General features: G+C 43.8%; 1 protein-coding gene across 1 annotated transcript in view; it reads left to right on the forward strand.

The window, feature by feature from the left end:
- The first annotated feature begins 216 nt into the window (after positions 1-216).
- The window catches only part of Scamp1 (secretory carrier membrane protein 1), an 84,155-nt gene continuing 65,253 nt past the window's right edge, over positions 217-19,118 (forward strand). Inside the window, exon 1 of the mRNA XM_005356484.3 lies at positions 217-722. Coding sequence (XP_005356541.1) covers positions 666-722 — 57 coding nt within the window. The 5' untranslated portion in view covers positions 217-665. The remainder of the gene's footprint in view (positions 723-19,118) is intronic.

Below are 19,118 nucleotides of genomic sequence, written 5' to 3' on the forward strand. Positions count from 1 at the left end.
CTCCGCCTTCTCACGCCCCCAGCGATTCCGAGTGGGGAGGGAGGATGGAGGCAGGGGCTGGGTCCCCCAGCACTGAGTCTTGCCTTTTCTTGGAGCAAGTCCGGATCCTCAGTGCGAAGGCGCTGTCCGTGACTTAGCAGTAACCTAGGACTGGAGGGACTGGTTTGGGCTTCCCAGGTGGCGGCCAGGAGTTTTAAATTGCTTTCGGACCCCTCCCCGCTCTTGGGTGGGGGCTGTAATCTTTGGCACCTGCGGCGGAGGTGTCTCCGCCTCGCTCTCCAGGTTGCCTCCCCACCTGCCACGCGCGATCTGCTCGCACCACCTCCCCCTGCACGGAGCGCGTCCCCTTCCCCAAGCCGCGCTGGGTGGGTCTCAGGGACCCGCGGCCTGTAACCTGCCCTCCGCCTGTGCTCGCTCTTCGGTCGGAGGCAGAGCCCGGAGCGCAGATCCAGGCGGGAAGGGACGGCCGGACGGCTAGGCGCCGCGGGCCGCCACCGTACCGGGCATGCTCAGTGGCACGGCCGGCTAGGTGGCCCGCGAGCTGCACCCGGATCTGCGCGGCGGCGGCGGCGGCGGCGGCGACGTGAGCGCGCAGGGGGGCGGCGGCCTCGCCTGGTCTCTGTCTCTGCGCCGGGCTCGGGTGGGTGACGCGCCGTGCCGGGGCGATGTCGGATTTTGACAGCAACCCGTTTGCGGATCCAGATCTCAATAATCCGTTCAAGGTGAGCGCCGGGCCGCGGCCCTAGCCCGCGCCGAGCGTCGCGGTGGCCGCGGAGGCCCTGCCCCGAGGGTCTCGGGTCGCAGCGTCACCGGCTCAGCCACCAGCCTGGAGGGTCGCAGCGGGCCGCGGACCCGGGGAACCCGGAGCCTTGCCCGGAGCGGAGCCGGGCAGGTGCGGCCGCCAGTACTCCGGCCGGCACGGAGGGCCGCGGGGCGGGGGCCGGGAGGCCGGGGTTCCCGGGCTGGGTTGTCATGGGGACCTGGCGCCTGTGCTGCGTGCGGTGATGGCAGAGGTGCACTGGAGAGAGGCGCGGGTACACGGACGCTGCGATAAAAAGATAAAGGGGTGTTTTTATTATCGTAAGTCGGTGGCGCCCAGAGCCACCAGTGGCGCTGCCAGAGGCCCCTTTCCCTCCGGGCCCAGCTCAGGGGAACCGGCAGCAAACAGAAGTTAAAAATAAACATCTGGAAACAATAGTGCACGCGGACAATTCCCCACCTAGCTGCTGTTAGCGAGGTGGACCTGGGCCATTTTCCAAGCTGGGAGTGCGTCACCCGGGCTGTTTGAGGGTTCGTTCCTCACGTGAGTTGCTTTCCTTGAAGTAGACATGCTCCCCAGCCTCCGGAAGGGCTTGGGACAGAAATGGCCTGGCAGGCCTTTTAAATGTTGGTCATCTGCTTTCAAATTAATGCCGCGACCGAACTCTGCCTTGAAAACTACTTTAGGTCTCTTAATGACTGTGAGGCATACCAAGGCAATTTCTCCCAACTGTTAGCTTGGTTAGTCGTTTCTGCAAACTTTAATTTGTAGTCACAAAGGTGAAATAGGAACTAATTTGTGGTCACCCAAGTGCGGCTTCTGGCTTCTTGGGCTTACCGGATTTTAGTCCTTTTGTGGCTTGCCGACAGTATTGGAGGAAACAGCACCCCTGTCCTGATGGTTTAACCTCATGACTTCATGAAGGATTATTTTAATGAAGCCATCCTACTTATACTTGACAGCTGGACTCATTTTACAAAAATACAGAGGCAACTGTCACCCTCTCCTCTAATCCTCTCATTCATTTGCTTTGGTTTTTGTTTTTCGTTGTTTTGAGGCAGGGCATCACTATGTAGCTGGTCGGGAACTTTCTACCGTCCTACCTCAGCCTCTCAAATGCTGTGATTACAGATAAGCTACCTAGGAGCATTTTAAAGGAAGTTCCCTGTTCCCCAACCCCTACCTGAAGTTTTGTTTCATTTACACATTTTCACTTCTGTGTAGTGAAAAATTGGGCTTTTCTTAAATTATGGATACCCAAAAGAAACATTTCATAATTTGCCAGGTGGGTGTTATTTAAAAACATTTAAAGGTAAAATATTAAGAACCCATTTGCCTCTCCTAGCTCCGATAATTCTTTGATGCTGTTTATTATGCATCTGACCACGTGGCTGTTGATTTTACATTTGGTCACCCATTTCACAGTTCCTTTCATATTAGTTAGTCTCTTGATAGGGTGAGATCCTGGCTTCTTATCACTGACTGTTTTGTGACTTATAATGTTGCCATGATTCCTTCCTTTTTGCCAGGCATAAGGTTGCTGTGATAATTCTAAACACAAAATAGTTTTCAAGAATTAATCATGGTAGAAAATGATTAACATTTTCAGTTTTCTGTAAGTGGATGCATTCAGGACAATGATTCAAGTCCATCAGATGCTTTGAAGGATGGATACTTTCTGTCTTAAGGAAGGTTTTGTTGACTTCTCTTTTACCAGAACCAAACCGTTTCTTTGTTTGTGATGGCTGTCACAGCACTGCCGGTGTCCCTGTCTCTTTCATTCTGTTTGTATCTAATCACCCTTCTCTGTCTCAAAGGAACCCTTCTTTCTGCTGCTTTCGCTTCATTTTATGTAGAAGTGACTGTTGAAATAGTATTTTTTTCATACCCTTATTTACTAAGTTCCCAGAATGTTTAGCTACCTTATGATCACTGACTTTTTAAATTTTGGTTTTGACACTTGTAATCCACTGTCCTTAGTTGTCTCCTACTTGACACTTGTTTGTGCGTGTTCGGTTTTTGAAACTCTTGTAGCAAAAGCTGGCCTGGTCTGGGTTTCCGGCCTTCGCCTTCACACCTCGTGGATGCTGTTTCCCACTGTCCCTGCACTGCTGGGTTAGGAACACTTTTGTAAAAAATCATATCATCTCCTTAGATATACAAGTACAATGGCTTGCTCGATTTTATTGACGATGGTAAAATTCTTTGTTGAATTCAGTTCCTACGTCTTCTCTGAGCACCTTCTTTATTCCAGTGGTTATGATAGGCCTAGTGAACGGCATTGTGGAATTTCAATGTCCTCTTTGTGCATAAGAAAGTTGAAGTAATTAAAAAAACTATGATAATCTTAAACAAAATATTAATTTTTGGAAATTTACGAAAATACATTTTGGAGTTCTTGAAATATGGCTTTAAATCTAGAAAAGGGTTATGCCTCCAAAAAAAAAAAAAGGGAAGAAAGAAAGAAAAAAAGAAAAGGCCTATACATAGCCATGCATGCCTGAATCCCAGCACTCAGGAGTAGAGGCAGGAGGATCATCACAAATTTGAGCCCCCGCATGATGTAGAGAGTTATAGGCCAGCCAAGACTAACATTGAGCCCCTGTCCCCAAAGTAAAGTAAAGGACAAATATTGTCTACATACTCAACATGTGTTTTTTGAACAGTTGCTAAAAGTCCCTTATTCTGTTTAGTTTTCATTTAACCAACAGATAATGAGGCAACACCTCTAATTTTGTAGGTATTAGTTTAATACAGAGGTCAGATGTGCCTGTAAAGTAAAAGGAGGGTGTACTAACCAGTAGAGGCCAATAATACAGACTCCTGCAGTTGACCCATAACACATGATTAAATGCTGGAGGGAGTGTCACTTGTTATAGGAAGGTGGTATTAATAGGGGACCAGGATATCTTTAGACCTTCTAATATGTTTTTGTATTTTAGTGTAATTTAATTAGATAAATCATGGAAATAAACATTTTTTTTTGTTTTTGTTTTTTTTTTTTTTTTTTTTTTTTTTTGGAGACAAGTTTTCTCTGTAGCTTTGGTGTTTGCTGGCTAGTCCTGGAACTAGCTCTTGTAGACTAGACTGGCCTCGAACTCAGAGATCCACCTGCCTCTGCCTCCCAAGTGCTGGGATTAAAGGTGTGCACCACCGCTATCCAGCAGAAATAACATTTAAGTTAATTAATTTTCAAAACACAAGGAGAATCAGAATTCAGAGCTTGGAAGTATCTGTCCTCAGTATATTTAGTCAGGATATCCTCTGTGGATGAAAACCAAAGGGGCAGGTTGGCTCCCATCTGTAGACCGGTGCTAAACGGCATGTGTCCAGGGCCTCGCCCTTGTGTCCAGGGCCTTGCCCGTTGTTGGCAGCACCAGATATACTTGCTCCTTTTTAAAAATTATTGTTATTGTGTGTGGGGGAGTGGGGTGCCAGTGTTCCAGTGTGCATGTGGAGGTCAGACGACAAATCTGTGGGATCAGTTTTCTTCTTCCACCTTCGTGTGGGTTCCTGGGGATCAGACTAAGTTGCCCTGGTTTGTGCAGCAAGCACCTTTGCAGGGTGAGCCACTGCGTCAGCTCTACTCCTTATTCTTATGTGGACCTTCGCCTTGAGGCTCTGTGGAGTGGAGCAGAAGGTGGGGTCTGAGTGTGGCGTCTGAGTTTGAAAAGGCCTTGATCTGATCCTGATTGTATCACTCGTCAGCTAGACGCCTAGGAAAGTCACTCAGCTTCTGGAAGCCCAGCTTACTAGTCTCTAGAATAGGATCAGCTATCTTGTGCGGGATAATTGTATGTTGGCTTGATATAGGCTAGAGTCATCTGAGAGGAGGGAATCCCAACCTGGAATCCTATGTCTTTATAGGATTGGGTTCTAGAGCGGTCATTCTCAACCTGTGGGTCACGACTGCTTTAGGGGTGTCACATCAGGCAGCCTATATATCAGATATGTACCTTATAATTTATAGTAGTAGCAAAATTACAGTTATGAAGTAGCAGCGAAATAATTTTATGGTGGGGTGGAGGTATTAAAGGGTCACAGCATTAGGAAGGTTGAGAACCACTGTTGTAGAGCATTTTCTCAATTAGTAATTGGTGTGGGAGGGCCCAGCGTACTGTGGATGATGCTATCCTGGGTTCTATAAGAAAGCAGACTATACAAGCCACGAGGAGCAAGTAAGTAAGCAACACTCCTCCATGACCTCTGCTTCATCTCCTGCCTCTGTGTCCAGCCCTGTTTGAGTTCCTGCCCTGACTTCCCTCAGTGATGAGCTGTAACCTGGACGTGTAAGCTGCAATAACCCTTTCCTCCCCAAGTTGTTTCTTAGGTCATGGTGTTTTGTCACAGCAGTAGTGACCCTGAGTAGGAACATCTGCTCCCTAGGAGCACTCCCAGGACCTGTGGACTATTTGCAAGCATGCAGAAAGTGTCAGTGCATGGTGCCTTTAAAAAGGTGCTAGTATGGCTGGGCAGTGGTGGCGCACGCCTTTAATCCCAGTACTCTGGAGGCAGAGGCAGGCGGATCTCTGTGAGTTCGAGACCAGCCTGGTCTACAAGAGCTAGTTCCAGGACAGCTAGGACTGTTACACAGGGAGACCCTGTCTCGAAAAACCAAAAAAGAAAAAAGAAAAAAATGGTTGCTAATATTTAGTTCATTACTAATACCAAGTGCTTTTTCCTTTTTCGCCTCCTAGATTCTAGAGTCTAGACCAAGGTTATCTGAATTTTAATGTTTTCCCCTAGTGTCTTCCTCTCTCATTATTACTACAGCCATGTGTGTATGCATGTGTGCACACACGATGGTGTGTATGTCATGGCTAGAGAACAACTTTGGCTCTCCTTTCATGTCTGCATGGGCTCCTGGATCAAACTCATGTTGTCAGGCTTGTGTGGTCATCCCTTTGCCACCCTCTGCCTTATGTTTGGAGACATTGACTCTTACTGAACTTGGAACTCAGTAATTGGCTAGACTAGCTGGCTACAAGCCCCCGGGATCTTCCTGTCTCTGCCTTTCCAGTGTGGCATCATGCCTGGCTTTTTTTTTTTTTTGGTTCTTTTGAGACAGGGTTTCCCTGTGTAACAGTCCTAGCTGTCTTGGAACTAGCTCTTGTAGACCAGGGTAGCCTTGAACTCACAGGGATTTACCTGCCTGTGTGTGTGCCTCCCGAATGCTGGGATTAAAGGCATGCACCACCACCGCCCAGCCTATGTCTTGCTTTTTATGGGAATGGCCAGGATCTGAATTCAGATTTCTGTGCTTTGCTCAGCAAGCACTTTATTTATCCACTGAGCCATTCTCTAATTCCTAGAAATATTTTGTAAGTTTTATAGCATATATTATGATCTATTTTATTGGTTGTTGATCTTTTATAATACCTAATTTATAAATTAAAAGTGCAAAAGAAAATACATAGTTTAGATACCATGGGATTTATAATGCCTTGCAGAATGTCTCAGCCACTACTGTAATCAGTTTTGGGTTTTTCTTTTGCTGCAGTTCAGAGGATAGGCTCAAGGCCTTGAGCGTTAGTTGAGCAAGCACTCCCCTGCAGAGCTATCCTCTGACTCTGTGATCTTTTAAAAACAGCCTGCAAAGTGGTATCTCACCTATCTAACATCTTAGTGTAATTTTAGTGGCATCTTAAGAATTTAGTTGAGCCTGGTAGGGTAGCCAGTAGTTGTCATTTTGCCACTTGGGTGGAGAAGACTGGAGGATCATGACTTTGAGGCCAGGCTGGAATCTTTAGAAAGACCCCTGGGGGCTGGAGAGATGGCTCAGTGATTAAGAGCATTGCCTGCTCTTCCAAAGGTCCTGAGTTCAATTCCCAGCAACCACATGGTGGCTCACACCATCTGTAATGAGGTCTGGTGCCCTCTTCTGGCCTGCAGGCATACACACAGACAGAATATTGTATACATAATAAATAAAATATTTTTTTTAAAAAAGAAAGACCCCTGGAAAAGAATTTTGTCACTGATTGTTTCCTATAATTCAAGGTTGCCAGTTAGCATTCAGTCAGCTGTGATGAAACCTGTCGCCCTGAATTGTTTATAGACGGCAGGTTTAGTGCTCGCAGTCCCGGGAGCTAGCAAGTCTGAGGGGAGGCTCTAACACACCAGTGTTGCATATGAATCAGTGATTCTGTAGATGGCACATTCAGGGTAATCTCACCTGGATCCTCTCTTATAAAGGCGTGACGTAGCCACCTCTGAATCAGCTTTAGGCTTTGCTGTATTTACCTTGGGCGGGTGTGGGGGAGATACAAATATTCAGACTCCAGGACCACTTGTGTTTTTAACATGGATGCTGTCATCTGTGTGCTATATTTTACACTACTATCTACAGTGAGTTGATCTTTTTTCTCCACACATTTAAAATTTAGAGTCTGGAGACTGGATAGCATTAGGAAAATGTTCCAGTATTTTTCTGTAATGGTTACATTTTGAAAACCTTATCTTTCAGTATTTCTTAGGGACACAGTGATTCATCCGTGTCAACTGCCCGAATCCATGCTCTTTTGTCCTCGGTTAGCACTTTGAAAAAGCACATGCTGAGCTATTGATTATATTTGAGTTAGGTGCTGCTCATGAAAATGCAGCACTATTTACCACTGTCTCGGTGATCATTTAGTATGAACAATGTCCAAACACAGTTGCTTGTTGATGATCCTGACATTTGAGCTAGAGTTGCTGGCTTTTTTTTTCTTCTTTAATGTGTCTTCAGTTATCTGACAGCTTAAATGCATGGTTTAAGGTGTCTTCAGTTCACTGTCTGCTTGTTACCTGGAGCTGCCAGCGCAGGCAGCGGTTGGGCTGTTTTTATCCCATGTGGTGCCCTTGCTGGGCATAGCCTGCTCTTTGCAAATACAAAACCAGCAGTGTCAAAGGAGAGCAAGCGCCGAAGCCGTAAGGGTTTTTGTGGTCACATGTCACTCCTACTGCTGGTCAAAATAAGTCACAAGTCATCTTAGATTTTTTAAAAAAAGAGGTGAGTCGGGAGTGAGACTCCAATTCTTGACAAGAATGGCTGCCTCGCCTGATAGAGACCTGTGAACTGAAAAGCTGTAGCTGGCATAAAATGGCGAGACAGTACTGAGGGAGCTTGGGAGACTCCATTAAAATGGAGGGGAAGTAGGTGGCATTCAGTGGTTGGTGAATGGCAGCATTCCTGTGCAAAGAAGTAGCCGTTCCTTGCTTCAAACCCAGCTCTACTTTCTTCTGGCTTTCAGTATAGCTTCTCAAGAGGTGCTTTCCCCTGCTGAACACGGAGACCAGAAGCCTGTTCTCATTTCAAAGTAACTCCTCCTTCCAGTCGCTGGTACAAGTCTCCTAACAATAGTCATTAATATTATTTAAGTCCAAACCATCTTAAAAGCACCTCTATTTGGCTTGAGATAAGCCTTCTTACTTGGGTGCTCATTAGTGTCAGGTGTTGAGGATCAGCCCGGTGTAGAAATGCTTCAGTCCAGTTGGGCATTTTCAGGACAGTGGACTCTCACTGGGGTACAGCGCAAAGCTGCTGCCTTTCTTAAACCAGTATTCAGATACAGTCGTACTTAGGTAGGGATCTGTCATAGTTAGCGCCAGTTGTCCTTATGACATGCCTTCAAAGAGAACCTCAGTTGAGGAATTGCTTCTGTCTGGTTGGCCTGGGAGCATGTCTTTGGGGCATTTTCTATTTGCTAATTGGTGTAGGAGGCCCAGACCCCTGTGGGCAGTCCCACCCCTGAGCAGGTGATGCTGGGCTGTTTAAGGTAAGTAGCTGAGGATCCCAGAGGAGACAGTAAGTAAGCAGTGTTTCCCTGTGGGCCGTGCTTCATCGGTTCCTGCCTTCAGGTTCCTGTTTGAGTTCCTACATCGCTTTCCTGTGATGAACTGTATTGTGTAAGCCATCTCAACACTTTCCTCCCTAAGTGGTTTTGGCCAGGACCTCTGTTGCAGCATCAGGAAAGCAAAGTAGAGCAGGCTCAGTAGCTTTACCAACAGCCATGCTCGATGTGATGACTGTGGGCAAAACTGAAATTGTTCTTAGGCCAATATTATTAAACATGTTTAAGTATGGTCAATGTTTTGTAGTACTGAATGTATAGCCAATGAATTTAGTGGTTCTGTTCTTTGTATGTTTGTGAGTGTGTGCAAAAGATGTCTGTGTTTGTGTGAATATGGGTGGACAGGATGTGAAACATCATTGTTGTGGAGCCTTTGTGTGAGTTCTGGCTCTCCACCTACTTGGAGATAGTTGAGTGTATCAGTGTCAGGATGTGTGATGACGTCACTGTGTGGAGGTCAGAGGACAGCTTTTGGTGTGGGTCCTGGCTCTTTGCCTGGTTGGAGACAGAGTTTATGTTGTTCTCAGCACATCAGTGTCTAGGGGTTCCCCTGCATCCACTCCACTCTTGCTGTAAAAGCACTGGGATCACAGATATGTCACCGCACCTGGCTTTCCATGGATTCTGGGCATCTGAAGTCAGGTCCTCCCTCTGGCAAATGCTGTACCACTGAGATATAGTCTCAGCTCCCATGATTTCTTATTATGTCAAACTGCCACTTTGATACCAAGTTGCTAAAAATATATGTGTTGGATTAATGAGATGAGTGACAAGTTCCAAAAAAAGTAATAATTCTGCAATCTTTTGCTCAGGTGTAATCACTTAGTTACTGTTCTCATTAGCTGATTACATGGTTAGAGTGGTTTGAACATGGTAAAATATGTCCCGTGAGAGCAGCCAGGAAGGACTGGGTCGAGAAGAAGTCGGAGGCAGGCTCAAAAGCACTCACTGAGCATTTAGTTAAGCGAAAGCTAAAGGGAAGTCGAGCTGCCATCAGGTACTTGACGTCTCCTTGCTTACTTAAGTGAACAAACTTATTATTTGTTGCTTTAGATAAAGAATCCAAGGCTTATTGGCTTTCTGCTTCAAGGTGGACTTTGTCCCAACAGAGAGATTATTTAATCAGTTTGAATAGCCTGGCAATGCTTTTTTGTAGAAGTCGATCCTCCAATGCTTGGTGGAATTATTCAAGCAGAGGCTGGATGGGCTGTAGAGATGCTAAGGGAGAGGTTTTTGTATCTGAGCCTTCTCTATTTTGGGACTCTGTGGTTGCTACATGTCTGTAACTACAGCATTTAATGAACACACGCTCTCTGATATCCTACCCTAGTAGATATCGGAGTTGGCATTGATCGTGGAAGCAAGAGCAGAGACTTCACGTTCTTGGAGACTGCTACACTCTGAGTTCAGTTCCTGATGAAGGAGCAGTTCTTAATGTTTGTTCATAATACAGTTGCTAAATCATGTCCTCTGTTGAGGGGTGTTGGCCTCACATGACAGCTTTTCAGGGTACTTCCTGAAGGGAAGCCCTGGCGTAGGAGTCCTCTATTTAGGGCTTCTGAGGGCCATCTAGACTTCCTGTTCTGCAGTGTGGCTGCTCTTGACTACAAGGATGTGTGAACAGACATTTCTCCAAAGATACATAATGTCTAATATGTACACAGTCCCAGGTCTGTGGAAGCTTGTGTCCTTCCTGTATGTGCTTTAGCTATCCCTCCCTCAGCACCTGTTTATTTCAGTGAAGACTCACAAGCAGTAAATGCAATGTGACTTTTTTCAAGGTTATGATGAATAAAAGCTATATTTATATGTAATTTTTAGTATTGTACTGGAATAGCACAGATCCAAAGTTTGTTTTTAAAATACTAGGGAAGCTTTAGCAGTAAGTGTGGAAGATAAGGCACGAAGGGGTGGGTTATCCTTGTAACAAATGCGTGTACCGTTTATTGCCCTTGTTCCTGTGGGATGACTCTGCTGTTCTGTTACTGCTGACCTCACATCTGTACTGGGGTCGAAGCACTATCCCTTCCCTGTGTAAGAATGAAGACTTTTGAGCTGGTGGAGCTCAGTGGAAGAGCTCCTGCTTAGCATGCACAAGAGCCTGGGTTCCCTCTCCAGCTGGCCCTCACCCTGCTCCCCGAATCATGTCAGTTCATTAGCTGCTGGGCACTTGGGCTGTTCTGAATAATGCTGCTGTACTTGTGCAGACTTTCATTTGAACGCTTGTGTTTAGATTTTGTGGGTCTGTACTCAGGTCCTATGACAACTCTCACCAGAAGAACTGTGAAGCCAGTTTCCACCATGGCTACTGGAGAATACAGTTCCCTGTGTGTTGACAGTGCTTGTTACTGCCTGGTTTTAAGTCCAGCCATCTTAGCTATTAATTGTCTGCTTCAGTCTCTGGAGTGCTGGGGATTCCAGAATTGTGCCACTATGGCCACCCTGAGACTTGTGGTTTTGATTTGTATCCTCCTAGTGTTGGGGACTGTTTTGTGTACATATTAGACATTATTTATCTTTGGAGAAATGTCTGTTCACACCCTTTGATTTGAGATTGGGCGATTTAGCTGTTTTAAAAACTGAGCTAGCTCTAAGAGATTTAAACTATATTCTAGATACGAGTCCTTTATCAGTTATTTGTCTTGGAAATATTTCCTCCCATTTTTATTTTCTTGACATCCTTTGAATTTGGAGAATAAAAGTTGCAGTGGGGCCCTACCTGTTGGGTCACTTGCTTTAGTGTGTGTGAGGCTCTGGCATTGGTCCTTAGTGACACGTGCACTCGTGCACATAGGCATCAGCTTCTAATTTTGATAAAGCCCAATGTTCATTGTTTTCAACTTTTATAGAGTCTTACTATATAGCCAAGGCTGGACTGGACCTCCTGATCCCTTGTCTTTACCTCCCGGGTGGTGCGATTACGGGTGTCCTACTCCATTGGCTTTAGTTGTTTGTATTTGGTGTACTTTCTAAAACTTCTTTGCCAAATCTAAGGTGAGGAGGTTTTTCCCTCATGTTTTCCCTTAAGAATTTTATAGTTTTATCTAGCTTGTATTAGTTTCAAGATTCACTTTTAGTTAATTTTTATGTATGGTGTGAGGTAAGGGCCAAACTCATTCTTTGGCGTATGGACGCCAGTTGGTCTACTGCCGTTTGTTGAAAAGACTATTCCTTCCCAGTTGAGCACCACAGAACCTTTTAGAAGAAATACTTTATATCTACACAAGCCCTCATGTTTCATGCAAAAATGATAAGTCACCTGGTGTCTCCAGGTGTGTGCTACCCGCGCAGCTTCTCAGCTTGGCTGTGCCAGTGTTGTAACTGCCTCTAACTCACCGTGTGTGTCAGCGCTTAAACCAGCATGATGGGTTTTACCTGCTTCTACATTGCAATTATGAATATTATATCAATGTTACCAACTTGATAATATTTTCTTTAAAAATTCCCTTAAAAGAAAATCTTCCATTTACTCTGTAGAATATAGATAAATTAAGGAATACATTTTTTCCTAGAAGCCAGAACACTGGGGCTGCTGGAGCTCATAGAGTGAGAAGCACAGCGTAGGAAGTGTTATGCACTTCGAGCATTAGTGAGATCCAGCGCCGAGTGTTGGTGAGCTCGCACCACAAAGGAGACGTGCGTGTGTGTGTGTGTTTGTGTGTGTGTAATAGTTATGAACTGCTAATTTTAACTTTAGAAATACACAATCAGATATTTGTGTTTTAAAATTTTTTATTGGAATATAAATTATACCTAGCAATGGATTTTATTAGGACATTTTCATATGTTTTAATGTATTTCAATTATATTGACATGCCCCTATAACTCTTTCTTGTCTTTTCCTGCAACTCTTTTTTTCTTCCATTGTCATGACTTGTCTGTCTGTCCCTCCTCTCTCTTCCCTTCCTCCCCCTTTCTTTCTTGTGACTTTGAGTTTAATAAGTGTTGTTTATAAGAGCATGGGTGAGGATTGTTTACAGGAACATGGGTACCTTACCAGTGGCTAAGGAGAAAATGTCCCCCTCCTCCAGCAACCACTTATTCATTGCATTTGTGTCCTCAGAGAGGCATGGTCCGCTACCCTCTCTGTCACAGAATGTTGAGTGGGCCCAATCTTGAGCAGGCTTGAGAGTTCAGTGGCCATGTCATTCTGGAAAGAAAGCCTTCTCTCCCACTCTCCTCCTTCTGGGCATGCAGTTTTTCCATCCTTTCTTTCCTGATGTTCCCAAGCCTTGGAGGGAGGAAGAAACAGCTGTGCCATTAGTGTTTAGTTCTCAACAGTTCTCAGCCTTGGGCCAGTTATGAGTCTCTGAAGTCACCAAATACAAAATAAGCCTGCCGTGGAAGCTGGGGTCAGCATTGGTCTGTGTCTAAGCAGAGTTGATTAGAGGGCGGTTTGACAGACACATCACTTAGCGAACAGCAGCAGCAGCTTTCCCATTAGTGCCTATGGCGGGCGTCCTTACCCATGGGCTGCTGTTGACTGTGTTCACAGTGCCAGTATGTTTTCCCTCCTGAGCAGCCGGCCTTAGGTCTGTCAGAAAGGGACCGATTGCCAAGACTTTCCTCTGTGTACCAGGTCCATAGTTTCTTTAGACTATTGATGACACGTATAAGCTCTGGCTCAGTTTCTGTGTTTTGTTTGTCTTGTGATCACCTCGTGCGGTCTCTTTAGCACTGGGGTTTTACTGTCTAGTTCTAGTGGGTAACCAGCAGTCACAAATAGCCTGTATGCTTTGGGAGCTTCAGGGACTTGTCTGACCAACTGGTTGGGAGGTGATTCACCTCTTCAAATCAGATATTTGAATGTTAGTGGTTTTAGTGTGTACAACATTCACTTCTTGTGTGTGCTGCTGGAAATCAAAGCCAGGGCCACAGGCAGGCCAGGCCAGTACTCTACTGCGCTGCTACACTTCCAGCTGTATGGCTAGCAAAGACTGTGTCAGACACACAGGGAAACTAATGCCCAGCATGGAAACATTCTATCCTAGTAAACACTGGGAGTTTTCACTTTCCCCCAGAGAAGGGGGCAGTAGGAAGCTGCATGTATTCCAAGGGGCAGCATTTTACCTTTGGGACTCCTCTAATGGTAGTGACAATCCTCGTGGAAATTTGGGACAAATGCAGTGCTAGGTGACGGAACAAAGTGCCTGCAGGCACCGAGGGGACAGTATGGTAGATGCAGTTGTGTGATTATTTGATGGTGTTTGTCACTGCTTGTTTTAAGCTGACTTAAAAACCTTTTAATTTATATAGTACTAACTTTGGTATCTTAAATAGCCATGGGTTTTAGTGAATTGCTTATGTGTAGTATTATAAAATGCAAATTAATACCCTAAGCTTAGTGCAAGTGGAATAATCGATAACTTTTTTCTATTTTTTTAAAAATGGAAATGTTTAGATTTTTGTTTCAGGGGGAGTTTAGTGTTTACGGTTGATTTGCTAAGAGAATTACTTTGAACTATTGACGTTTATAAGCCTGGTAAGAGAATTACTTTGAACTATTGACGTTTATAAGCCTGGTGCTGGGGGACTTGAGGGAAGGAATAGAAACTTTGAAGACATTTGTCTTCTTGGTGAGAACCAAGTTTCTTAGGTACCTTAGAGAAACTGCTTGAATTTTTCCCTTCAGAATGTGTGTGTTGTTTATCTTCTCAGACTTGTTGTAGTTCCTTTTGCCTCACACAAAGACGGAGTGTCTTGAGGTAGCAGATGAAGAAAATAAGAGTGAAGATTATCTTTGCTTGCAGCATGTGATTATTTCTTACTTAACAGCAAATTACTCATTTTCTAAGTAAGGCACACTCTAATTTTTATTAATTTTTAAAGTTTTTGGTAGTAACAGAAATGGTAATGAAAACAAAACATGTAAATTATTGGTTGCCTTCCAAAGCTTTGGGGATTTTAGAAGCCATTGTGTATCACAACGTGAGTCAAGAGTAAGTAAGGAGAGCTCCTTTATCTTTGTGACACTTTATCTTGAGAGGGAGGTTTTACTGACGGGAGTCATGATTTTGGCTGTTTTACAGGTTTGCAGGCTTTGGAAAAGAACATCCTGTATTCTTTCCGTTACATTTGCATGAATAGATTTTTAAAGTTATGATTACTTTCACAGTCATGGGAGGCCAGCAGGAGATAAATCCTGGTTTCACAATTACCACCCCTCCCTCATACATACATTGTGATGGGGAATTAAGGTGGGCAGTGCTAGGGTTCTCTGTGCTATACTGGGAGCTTAACTGTCAGTTAATTTATATGAAAATGTTAAAAGAGGAAGAATTAGAGTTAAAAGGTTGATTGAATAGAATATGAGGAAGCTATTAAGAACTTGTAAACCGCTGCACATATCTCTGCCACAGTTATTGGGTTCTTAAACACATTATGCTAAGTGAAAAGGGCCAAGTGCAAGAGACTGCTTATTACATGGTCCCTTTGATAGCAACAGTCCGGAAAGTATTCCAGTGGTTCCTCAGTTATGAGGGTAGGAAGTAAACACAGTGTTTCACAATATTTAGTAGGTGAAAAGATGACAGAAACACAATTATCGTGACAGGGAACCATTATGCACGAGGAAACAAATTTCTTTGTGGGAAAGAAAACTCTTAACAGTTGAGTACCACAAGGGTGTTTGTGTGGGAAGGCTCTGCTCATCTCCCTCCACACTGAAGAGTCCAGTGACTCTTAGGAGTGAAAGGTGTCACCTGAACAGATATGTGACCCAGTATTTTCCTGTTTTGTGACCGGCCTGCTTATTATTGTCTGTGGGCTTCCACACACTAATTTCGGGGCACTTAACTCTATTTGCTGGCCAATTTCTCAAAATTTAAAAGAAATTTGGTGACTTTATGTAATAGAATGCAGAAGCTGTAATAAAACCAAGTGTTCAAATTGGGGTATGATGTAGTCCTTTGTTGCTAATCCCCATCCTTGTATCTTTCACTAGTTTTCTAATGAGCACATCTATTGATTTAATGGGGCACTGAGTGATTTGCATTATGATCTGTAGGTAGCTGGCTATATTTCTTCCAAGAAATAGCATCTCTGATATTAATTTCTATTCTCTGTCATCTCTTTCTGTCTCCATCTCTCTCTGTACACCCAACAACAAACCAAAAGAGAAAACCCATCAAAACAACCTTGAAATGTAGTTTAGAAGGCATCTAGAAGGCCCACTTGGCTGTTTATCACTTAGGTATATTCAAAAAATTATTCATCACTCCAGAAGGGAACCTGTGTCCTGTAACAGCCACTTTGTATTTCTCCAAAGCCTGCCAGGTCTGGGTGACCACTGGTACATTCTCTGGACATTTCAGAATGGAATCATGAAATAGGTAGTCTTTTGTGACCGTCTTTTCCTTAACATAGTATACTGCAGGTCTATCTGTGTCGTGTATGGATCAAGACTTCTTTTCTTTGCTGTATGTGGTATGTACAAGAACACAAATGTATATAATGTGTACATGTGCATAGGTATGCATGCACATGTGTGCTTGTATTTGTGGAAGCCAGAGAACAACCTTAGATATTTTATCTTGGGAGCCATTCACCTTGTTTTTGAGACCAGGCCTTGGTAGCCTGAGACTCAGCAGTTTGCCTAGGCTGGCTGGCTGGCAAGGGCTCTTCCTTTGTCTACTTCTACAGCACGTGGATTGCAGGTATGCCCACCATGTCAGCTTTTTAACTTGTGTCCTAAGGGTCAAATTCAGGTCCTTGTGTGTGTGCTGCAAGTCCTTTCTGATGGAGTTGTCTCCCCTGCCCCAGGCATGTATCATTGCCCTTCACTGCAAACAGTGTTGAGTTATTTGCTTTTGCTGCTTGTCCATTCATAAATGTAATATTCTTTTATGGATAATGCTGCTGTGAACTGTGAATATTTTGCTCCAGATTGGTTATATGCCTTCTTGCTGTTTGGTATGTATCTAGGAATAAGTATTCTAGGTCACAGAGTAACTAATTATCACGTTATGTTCTGAAACACTTGCACCATCATTATCTGTAGTAGAGAAGGGGGTTCTAGTTTTTCCATATCTTTGACAATGCTTCTCTTTTATGTCTAGAAGTTGTCAGGTGGCATCATAACCTGTATTTGTACTTCCCTGATGCCTGAAGATGCTAGGCATTTTCTCACGTCCTTATTTATTGCTGTTTGTTTCCCTTCTTGAAGGAGTCCATTAAGATCCCATGCCTGTGTTCTTTAAACTATGGAGCTGTGTGAGTTCTTTATATATTCTAGACACACAGGCACATATCATAGAGATGATTCACAACATTTCCCCCAGTTCTCTCTCTCTCTCTCTCTCTCTCTCTCTCTCTCTCTCTCTCTCTCTTTCTCTCTCTCGCGTTTGCAGCATGACTTTTAAAATTTTTGTTGAAGTCCAAGTGATTTTTTTTTTTACTTTTTTCTTTGTATTTTGCTGTCATAGATAAGAAATTTTTGCTTAACCCACTGTAATGAAGGGTATGTCTGCATTCTCTTCTGTTTTATAGTTTAACGTGTGCACTGGGGCTTTGAGGCTTTGATTCATTAAGAGTTAACTGATGTGCTTACTGTATATTTAAAATTACTTTGTAAAATGTTTAAGCCAGTTCTGTGGATCATGCCTGTAATCCCAGCACTTGGGAGGCTGAGATAGAATGTTACTGGGAGTCCCAAGCCAGCCTGGGCTACATACTGAGTTCCAGGATAGCTAGTCAGGGCTACAGGGTAAGTACCTGCCTCAAACAGTGGGGCTGGAGAGATGCTCAGTGGTTTAGAACACTTGTTGATGCTCAGTGGTTTAGAACACTTTTTGGTTCTTACAGAGGACCTGGCTTGGATTCTTAGGAACCACATGGTGACTCACAGCTATCAGTAACTCTGGTTCCAGGGGATCTGACACTCTCTTCTGACCTATGAGGGCAAGCACAGGTCTGCATATGGTGCACATGCAAACATAGCCTGGTGGTGGTGGCACCTGCTTTTAATCCCAGTGTAGTACAAGGAACGGTGGGTTGTGTCCCGACCACCCGGCTAGCTTAGCCCTGAAATAACCACACATAAACTGTATTCATTCAAATACTGCCTGGCCCATTATCTCCAGCCCCTTATTGGCTGACTCTCACATTTTAGTTTATCCCATCGCCATTAATGTGCATCACCACTTGACTGTGGCTTACCGGCCTGAGTCTAACCAGTGTCCATCTAGGGCAGGAGAGCCATGGCGTCTGCCACTCTGCCCTTCTTCCCAGCATCCAGTTCTGTCTACTCCGCCTATCTAAATTCTGTCCTATCAAAAGGCCAAGGCAGTTATTTATTCAACCAATGAAAGCAACACAAATACAGAAGGAACTCCTACACCGTTTCCCCTTTTTCTGTTTAAACAAAAAGGAAGTCTTTAACTTTAACATAGTAAAATTACATATAACAGGTATCAAACAAGAATTACAGTTACAATATTTAGATCTATTTTATCTTTTAGCATAACAAAGGAAAACTATAACTATCCATTCTTCAACTCCATCAAAGACTCCAGAAGGATATAATATATTACCTAAGTAAACAGGAAGTGCATTGTAAGCAACTTCCAAAACTCTAGAAATGACAGAGACATCTCGCTGCCTGGACAGGTTACCCAAAGTTTTTCTGTACTGTTGGAGCATCCATCTTTGGACTTCAGGCCCATGGTATCCAGCAGACTTTTTCATGAAGCAGGAAATTTTAAAGACAGTTCAGTCACTTCCTTCTGTGTCCTGCAGAATGTCTCACAGACTCTTTCATGAAAGGGGAACCCCGAAGGATCATCTCACCTTTTGGCAAGTTCAGCAGTCCTCTCTCTGTGGGGTTTTTTTACATCCAGTTTTTGCAACAATCCAGGCAAGAGCAGTTTCTTGCCCAAGTGGCTAACCAACTCCATAAGGATCCTCTTTGATACCCATCTTCCTCTTGAAGTAGATTGGTGCTGCCAGGAGCAGACGTGTCTCATTGTCAGAAAAGCCCTAAGTTATTAAAACATCTTAAATGCCATATTCTGTAGTCTTTGAAAGATATTAAGAATGCCTATCTGAAATGTATCTATGCACATCTAGAAAATCTAACTAACATGACTACAAACTTGACTATTATAGATGACTATCCATTAATAACCTATATTTCCTAATTATACATTACATTTTTAAATGAACTACACAATCACAATACCTTAATCACGATCAGAAATATGAATATAACAAAATTTACCTTAAATTAGTATTAGTAAATCAAGATTTATACCAATGCAAATTATTCATATCTATATCATATCCCCCTTTAAATGTAAAAGAACATTTATAAACAATATTTGGGAATATGGGCGCAGTTCTTTCTCTCCAAACTTCTTCCTGCTGTATGGGGGTGCTGCTAATCAGGTCTTTTATGATATAACCTGTGTGCTAGGTTCATCTCAGTCAGCAGTTGAGCAAAATAATTTTTTGAGGGTGTTCACAGCAACCTTTCAGGAGGGCGTGGTCTATCATACCATATTGGTCTAGAAGTAATCCATAGGGTCTCA

This window comes from Microtus ochrogaster, chromosome 19 (genome assembly GCF_000317375.1).
Source record: "Microtus ochrogaster isolate Prairie Vole_2 chromosome 19, MicOch1.0, whole genome shotgun sequence".
Taxonomy (NCBI): Eukaryota; Metazoa; Chordata; class Mammalia; order Rodentia; family Cricetidae; genus Microtus; species Microtus ochrogaster.